Source organism: Eucyclogobius newberryi, unplaced genomic scaffold (assembly GCF_026437365.1).
Source record: "Eucyclogobius newberryi isolate DKJ021-1_F unplaced genomic scaffold, fEucNew1.0.hap1 SCAF_2, whole genome shotgun sequence".
Classification (NCBI taxonomy): domain Eukaryota; kingdom Metazoa; phylum Chordata; class Actinopteri; order Gobiiformes; family Gobiidae; genus Eucyclogobius; species Eucyclogobius newberryi.
The window spans coordinates 9842402-9851155 of NW_027315834.1; the positions used below are offsets into that span (position 1 = coordinate 9842402).

At 40.7% G+C, this 8754-nt stretch overlaps 1 protein-coding gene across 1 annotated transcript in view; it reads left to right on the forward strand.

Annotated features, from left to right (window-relative positions):
* Nucleotides 1-6623, forward strand: part of tprn (taperin) — a 36371-nt gene extending 29748 nt beyond the window's left edge. Inside the window, exons 3-5 of the mRNA XM_072454415.1 lie at nucleotides 3082-3265; nucleotides 5201-5322; nucleotides 6389-6623. Of these exons, the coding sequence (XP_072310516.1) occupies nucleotides 3082-3265; nucleotides 5201-5322; nucleotides 6389-6451 (369 nt within the window). The 3' untranslated portion in view covers nucleotides 6452-6623. The remainder of the gene's footprint in view (nucleotides 1-3081; nucleotides 3266-5200; nucleotides 5323-6388) is intronic.
* Nucleotides 6624-8754: the final 2131 nt, after the last annotated feature.

Sequence of the window (8754 nt, forward strand, 5' to 3'; positions counted from 1 at the left end):
AAAACTGGAAATACTGTCTCTACTCCATATTAACAACCCTAGTCTAAGGACAGATTAGCTTGGGACATTTGGCTTAGGACACGGGATGCTGGGACATTGTCAAGTCCCTACGAACATTGTTTAATCTGTTTTTCACCGTCGCCCTCCGAGGCAACTGCTGCTGTGATTTTGGGGGTTACAAAATGAATTGAATTGAAATTAAATTGAATTAAAAGTGTAGAAGTGAAAGCGAGTTGGCGGTTCGAACTGAGCACAAACAATTCACCTTCAGAGTCCAAAACGTCCTCCTCCAAGCACTTTACATTATGGACCAATCAATCAAACTCATCATAGACACACCCCTAACTAATCAAACGTCAGTACAACCACAGTTACTACACCAGTGTTTCCCAGTTGTTAATCACGTTCCTGTGATTCATTTTAGAGCTTTCATTTGCCGTGTTACAGGTTGAAACCCACTGAAAAAAGCACAATGTGGAAAAATGTGTCTTATAAACTACCAACGTGAGGCAAGCTGGGTCAAAATAAAATATGGAGCAGTTTATCATTTTCAACATAGATAACTTACAAAATCAAGTGAATCGGAGTTACAGTTTTTTAATTAAAGACATTTTTGGGTTTGTCACCAGGCCATAATGTATATTTATTCAAAAAAATATTTCAAATCCCATCATTGTGAGCTTCTGTTTTAGTTTGTCCTTTTGGTCTTTTTAAAAATACAAATTCAACCTGATTTGGACTCTATCAGGACACAGAAGATGAACATGTAACATCAATCAAATGAAGAGTTTATATAATGCGTTTCAATATAATTTCATCATTCTTTTTCAAGTGCGATGAAATAAAAAAATTAAATTCAACGCAGCCTTTTGTTTTGGGGTCCAAATGAAGTCAAATATCACCTTTCAAATATGTTTTATACATTTATATATTGGGGAAATACGTCAAGTGTCAAAGGGTTAAAAAGTCCATTGAGTCTTAATGAATAAAGATGGAGACTGAGGAGCCTTGTTGTAGCAGGATGTTTGTGTGCGTGTGTGGGATTACGCAGCAGGACAGGACCACTTGCTACATTTACTTCCACAGAGAACTCCGGATGCTTTTCAGGGATTAGAAAGATTCAAATCGTCACACCTCAGGCCTAGTTCCCAGTGGGGCTGCATAAATCACAGACTGCAGTTGTTTAGATGATAGAATGTCCTCTGCAAAGAACAAAATATCTGTCTTTTTTAGAGAAACATCTTGTTGTATCTGGAGTTGAGACCTGATCTTGGTTTAGTTTGTGCTCCTGGAGTTGTTCATAGTGTGCGATCTGAACAGAATCCTACTTTTTCAAACAAATATCCCAAATATATCGCAATACTTGCCAGAAAGTGTTGCTTTTTTTCTGAAATTGTGCTGCCTTTTACATGGATTCCAAGCATTAGATCTAAATTGGACTCAGACATTTTGGGGTGTTTCCTGGCGTGCATGTAAAAACAAAGTCCTGCCAGAGTCCAGACAGGATCTAAACACCCCCTGTGGCCTCCAGCTGGGACTCAACCAAGACTGGACCAGGACTGTGAGCCCAGGTTCTCTTTCGACGTGTAAAACTACCACCAACTAAACCAGGACTGGACTGGGATTAAACCAGGGCAAGATTTCAAATGAACCCAGGACATCAACTGGAACTGGACAATAATTTTGACAGAACTGAACCAGAACTGAACCTGGACTTTCAGCTTGGGCCAACCCAACCAGGACCTAACCAGGACTAAACAAGGTCTAACCCAGGACGACTAGAGCAGGACTGAATCAGGACTAAACAAATACTTACACGAGACAAAACCGTTGCTTAAAACTACAATATAAAGTACGAAAGCCTGTTTTATCTGTGTCTTTATCACTTGATCCGATTGAAAAGCTGAAGGTTCAGTCCGTCAAACGTCTGCATTAGTCACTCTGGATTTCAGAACAATAAGGAAACACTTAAGCTCATAAGTTGTTAATGTTCAGTCGGTCTTTAACAGCCTCTTCAGGGTCCGATCCGTGCACGCTTAATTCGCTCCTGCACTGGCCTCAATGGGCCGTTTGTTTCTAAATACTTTTGGCTCAGAGACAAGAGGCCAGTTTGCATGACAAGGGAACGCTCCAGGAAATATGTCACAGAGCAGGACTGGAATGGGATGGGGAGGAAAGATGGTTCAGTTCACCGTCAAATCACTGCCATTGAATTGATCGGTTTTATTGTTACAAAATAATCATAATCTTTTACTTTTGGGTCTGTCCTGTTCATCGTTTATACCAGACGTGAACATTAGAGGTGCATGTGCTGGTCTTTTCTTTCACTGAGTGTCTCGCTGACAGTTTGCCTCATCCGACGACCAGCTCGTGACAGGAGCCGTTTGCTTTGGGTTGAATATTCTGAGAAGGGTCGTCTTTCCACAGATCTGACCTGTCAGCAGGTCAGCAGGACCTTCCATTGAAAGTTGGGGCGACTTGATTTAAATACTCCAAATCACACATTTTTGGTTGCACATGTTTTATTTCTATTTGATGTATGGATTGTCTAACGTTTTTCACAGTTAATGTATTTATGTATTTTATTTTTACTTTACAAGACAAAAAAAAAGACTTCTAAGGTCGGGGCCAGAGAAACACGATTTCATTTTTTCAAAAATCACCCGCAAAAAAGGGCAAAAGGGGAAAAGGCACATACATTTCAAAATAATTGTCCCATTTAGTCCAGATTTTTAAAAAATGTGTCAGTTTCCAGTTGAGTCCGTGTGTCAGTTCTGGTGTCGGTCCAGTCCTTAGTCGTTGGTGCAGTTTGTGCCACCATCCATTTTCTTGTGATGGCCTTTTTCTCGGCCGCCAAAAGTATATTCCATAGATATCCATCTATATTGTCAATGGCAGAGGAAGTACATAGTTCTGAAATTGAGTTGAATGGCGGTGTTTGTAGTTTTTTCAGTCATTGTTTTCATGTATCGATTGGAGCAATAATTGACACCTTGACAAAAAACTTTACCAACGTATGAAAATTTGAGCTTCTGGACCACAGATTCTTACCATCCACGTGTGTTTTGTTCTCTGTTTTAGCTGAAGATCTCCTTTAACGAGTCGAGCCTGCAGAGCACGTACGAGTATCCGTGCGAGACCAACGCGTGGGACAGCGAGGAGGAGGACGAGCGAGGTGACAGTCCCGACGAGCAGCCCAGTATGGTGGGACGCATCCACATCCCCCGAGCCGGACTGGGCACCACCAACCACAGCAACGCCAACGGTGGGTCAAGGAAACGCCTTCAGATGAACCCTTGTAGTCGCATTTATGTATTCTCTTTTGCACTTTGAACACACACTTTAATGGGGTGGATTCACTAGTGTCGTTTCAGCTCGTCCACACAAAGTACACACTTTAGTACTGTGTTAAGTGACAAAAGTTCAATAAAAGTGTTGTTGAGCTCCAAGAAAAGGTTGTTATTTTGCCGTATTTTTTCCTTTAAGAAAAAAACCCTGATTGTGTTGATTTTAACTTTGATGAATAAAAGATTGTTTAAATTTACTCCACATTTGATTACAAAAAGTAAAAGAAGAAACGTAGGGTTGATTGAATGAAGGATTTCAGTACAGTAGTGATTTTATTGTATGGGTAGGAGGACCTCTACTGGTGGACTTCAGAACTACACATTGATTACACTGGTAACACAGTTTGAGCATTGAACTGATTTAGTTTGAGCGTAAGGGATGTTTTTGTAAAAGATGAAATCATAACAGTATCATTAAGTCCAGCTGTATTTGTTCAACTCTTTTTTAAAATAATAATTATACACCTGGATGTCTCAAAACCTTCATCATTTAACAGTATCAAGAGCAAAGTGCCAATAATCCAGATGCACTTCATTTAAACAGCAAATGTTATAAACAAAACTTGGTCCCACTTTCTTAACAAAGCCTAGAAAAAGACTTAATTCATAATGAACAAATAGTTTATAAAGCTTGATTCAGGCTTAGTAACTACTTAATTAAGGTTTGGGTTAGGAATTAGGTGTTAGAATATTAGTTAAGTAATTACTAAGCCTTAATCATTGTTAATTAACTTTGTTCACTTTGAATCAACTCTTTGTTCATGCTTTACCAAGACATGAACATTTAAATATGTAATGAGGGAAGTAGGTCTATTGAGCACTGTAAACCATGCACTTAAAAACATGATTACATAATAACAAATACTCATATATTACCACAGTTATTCACACTTTTAATTACTACTTACTAATTAAGAATTGGATTTTTGACGATTTCACTGGTGGATCAATTTAGTTTGAACGAATAAAACCTAAAATCCCTACAAAGTCAGTGTTGTACTTGTACTTCAGTCACCAAAAGGTTCTTGGTCTGGATCTAAAAAGTTGTTTAGCATCACAGATCGTTCTTTATGATACACGTTGTTGTTGTTGTTGTTTAGCATCACAGATTGTTCTTTATGATACACGTTGTTGTTGTTGTTTCGCATCACAGATCGTTCTTTATGATACACGTTGTTGTTGTTGTTTAGCATCACAGATCGTTCTTTATGATACACGTTGTTGTTGTTGTTGTTGTTGTTGTTGTATAGCGTCACATATCGTTCTTTATGATACACGTTATTGTTGTTGTTGTTTAGCATCACAGATTGTTCTTTATGATACACGTTGTTGTTGTTTTTGTTTAGCATCACACGTTGTTGTTTAGCATCACAGATCGTTCTTTATGATAAACGTTGTTGTTTAGCATCACAGATCGTTCTTTATGATACACGTTGTTGTTGTTGTTGTCGTTGTTTAGCATCACAGATCGTTCTTTATGATACACGTTGTTGTTGTTGTTGTTTTGCATCACAGATCGTTCTTTATGATACATGTTGTTGTTGTTTAGCATCACAGATCGTTCTTTATGATACACGTTGTTGTTGTTGTTGTTGTTGTTGTTGTTGTTTAGCATCACAGATAGTTCTTTAGGATACATGTTGTTGTTGTTGTTGTTTAGCATCACAGATCGTTCTTTATGATACACGTTGTTGTTGTTGTTGTTTAGCATCACAGAGTTCTTTAGGATACATGTTGTTGTTGTTGTTGTTGTGCATCACATTATCGTTCTTTATGATACATATTGTTGTTGTTGTTGTTGTTTAGCATCACAGATCGTTCTTTATGATACACTTTGTTGTTTTGCGTGGCAGATCTTTCTAACTACATTCCCAAACACGCCGTGGATTACAACACGTGGCAGGAGCAGCGCGAGGAGGAGAGTGCGCTCAGAGAGGAGGCGTCGCCACAGCCGGCACACGCGGATGACATCATGGTAGGTGTAGGTGAAGGTGTGTGTGTGTGTGTGTGTGTGTGTTTGTGTGTTTGTGTGTTTGTGTGTTTGTTTGTGTGTTTGTGTGTTTGTGTGTTTGTGTGTTTGTGTGTGTGTGTGTGTGTGTGTGTGTGTGTAGGTGTGTGTGTGTAGGTGTGTGTAGGTGTGTGTAGGTGTGTGTAGGTGTGTGTAGGTGTGTGTAGGTGTGTGTAGGTGTGTTTAGGTGTGTTTAGGTGTGTGTAGGTGTGTAGGTGTGTAGGTGTGTAGGTGTGTAGGTGTGTAGGTGTGTAGGTGGGTGTGTGTGTAGGGGTGTACGTGTAGGGGTGTAGGGGTGTACGTGTAGGGGTGTACGTGTAGGGGTGTACGTGTAGGGGTGTACGTGTAGGGGTGTACGTGTAGGGGTGTACGTGTAGGGGTGTACGTGTAGGGGTGTGTGTGTAGGGGTGTACGTGTAGGGGTGTAGGGGTGTACGTGTAGGGGTGTACGTGTAGGGGTGTACGTGTAGGGGTGTACGTGTAGGGGTGTACGTGTAGGGGTGTGTGTACGTGTAGGGGTGTGTGTGCGTGTAGGGGTGTGTGTGCGTGTGTGCGTGCGTGTGTAGGTAGGGGTGTGTGTGTGTGTGTAGGGGTGTGTGTGTGTGTGCGTGTAGGGGTGTTTGTGCCTGTAGGGGTGTGTGTGCGTGTAGGGGTGTGTGTGCGTGTGTGTGCGTGCGTGTGCGTGTGCGCGTAGGTGCGTGCGTGCGTCCAGCAGTTCTAGTTTGACCATTTTTGATAGAAATAACCCAGGAAAAAAGCCATCACACAAAAATTGCAAAAATGACTTTCAGACTTAATTTGGTGATGGACAAATCTGATAGAGTTTGGACCAAATGGGACTTTTATTCTAATTTTAGTAAGTCTGCCATGTTTAGCTGATATCTATTTGTATTTGTATTTAAATTTGTGCTCTCTGGTCATGTTTATTCTTAAAAAAATTAAATAAATTAAATAAATTAAATAAATTAAATAAATTAAATAAATTAAATAAATTAAATAAATTAAATAACAAGCTAATTTCTTTTCCTCCACAGTTGACTCCTGCAGACAGCTCGTCGCTCTCAGACTTCAGCAGTGAACCAGCGCTTTACTTCTGAACCTCTCAACCACTGTAGCTCCACTGCCAGGGACCAGGGACCAGGGACCGTCTCGTCAGCCCCTCTGCCCGTTACTGCAGCGGGCCTGCGTTTCCCGGGCAGTACTTCTGTCGTTAACCCGCTCACCCGTGTAGACTGCTGTAAAGATGGTCACCACACACGTTTTATAAAAGCCAGGACAAAGGGCGAAGTAGCAGACACGGCCGCTCCCCGTTTTCCCCTTTATCATTCACAAAGCGGTAGGTCAGCTTTCTCTGTGTCAAACGATAATAAAAAAGGGCCTGTGCCAGACTTTGAACCACGAGTGTTTCAGAACGAAGTGTTAGCGAGATGAGGCAAGTTTATTTATTTGAGAGCGCCACTGGTACACAAAGTAGTTCAAAGTGTGTTACAGAGAAAAGGAAAAGATGCAAGTCGATGGTGGGAAAAGGTTTAAACTCCAAACGTCATTTTCAGGCTTTTATAATCTCCTGAGCTCAGATTTGGGCCGGACCACGTTGAGCCTAGGAGATAATTTAAAAAAAGAACATTTCCATCAGATTGAAAAATTTCCAGGCAGAGGTGGATAGAGAAAGTATTTATTGAGTCACTGTCTTAATGTAACATCAGATAAGGGCAAATTGGAAATCCGAAATGGTAATTGATGCTCAGAATCTGGTATTTTCAAAGGACAAGAATGAGGAAAAAACTAAATTGTATCTGAAGAAATTTTGTACCGTATTTTCTGGACTATAATGTATTCTGGAGTATAAGTCGCGCCAGCCAAAAAATGCATAATAGAGAAGAAAAAAACATATAAAAGTTGCACTGGAGTATGAAATGCGGTTGCAAGTGTGAAAAACTAATTATATCACATATAAGTTGCTCCGGAGTATAAGTATATGCGACTTACAGTCCGAAAAATACGGTAATCATGTAGATTTATTCATGTGACGGAACTGAAACTCGAGTAAGAGAGCTGTTACTTCAAACTAAAATGTTACTCAAGTAGAAGTATAAGTATGCGGTCCAAAAAATTGTCAAAGAAGTACAGTTTTTTCAAAAAGCAACCCGAGTGCTACCCACGTCTGCTCCAAGAACATAATAACCCTTAAGTTTTGAATGCATTTTTCCTAACACTTCCCTCGATTCAAACTGAAGCTCTGTCCGAACCATTTGGAGGATTAAAAACAAACCGCTGTGCTCTTTGTGAAGCTGGCCTCTGATGTCAGATTCACTTTAATTATAAATGGGTTTAAGTTAATCCAGTTATCGCAAACTCATCAATTATAGAAATAGTTGTTATAGAACTCGTTATCTGGTGAAAGAAGACATTTTATTGTTCCGACAGTGCTGTAAATACACAAAAATGACATAGAAAATATGTAAAAGAAGTGTTAAGGAGGTCCTTCAACGACTTCACCTCAGCGTCGTCTGCGTGAAATTGAGTAAAAAAATCTTCTTTCACATTCTCAACAACCAATCGATCGCTCAAAAGAATAACCGCGAGACTAATGAATGACCAGAATAATCGTTAGTTGCAGCGATAATGTGGTAACGAACGATGCCCAGAGGAACATCAGATTTCAAATGAGACGGAAAGCGTTGGAGTTGGATGAAGTTTTGACAGTTTTGTCGGTTCTTGGCAGTTCCAGTTCCCAGTTCACTGCCTACAACTAAGAATGGTGGAACTGACTGGAAATACGTGGGTTATAACCTTCCCTTTGTGTCTGAAATGCCCAGAAGCTCCATAATTCCCTTTTACCAGACGACCAAAAGGAATAAATGACGTTGGATTTGGCGTTCTTAAACTCCAGCAGAACCGTGTCCATCTTTACTCAGTCTACGCTTTCCCTCCGACTCGTTTCCCTGACGCCGGAGTCTTCCTCTCTCCTCTGTAGCTCTTCGGAAAACCGCCCTGGACAGACAAACTTGAATGTGCAGCAAGCCTTAGCCCCGACGCGGTGAGTCCAGTGTTACCACGGGAACAACGGAGACGGACAAAGTTGCCATTTCGTCATTTTGTACCTGCATGTTTTCGGTCCGTTTATTTGTTTCGGGTTTATTTTTGTACTTTGTCCTGACGCCACTGGATGAATCTCGGACTTGGACAGCTGAACGTTTTTTCCTCATTTTTCTAAACGTGTAGCATTGGTCGTTGGCGTCTGTACCGCGCTTGAATCACGTCGAATGTCGCTTCTCTGTCGTCGTCCCCGTCGATGCTTTTGGACCAGAGCCTGACTGGTTTTCTTTCACCGCGCGCGAGCACAGTTTAAGCACAATCCATCGAGTCTGTGCTGATTTGTTTTGAGGTTTGTGTCGAT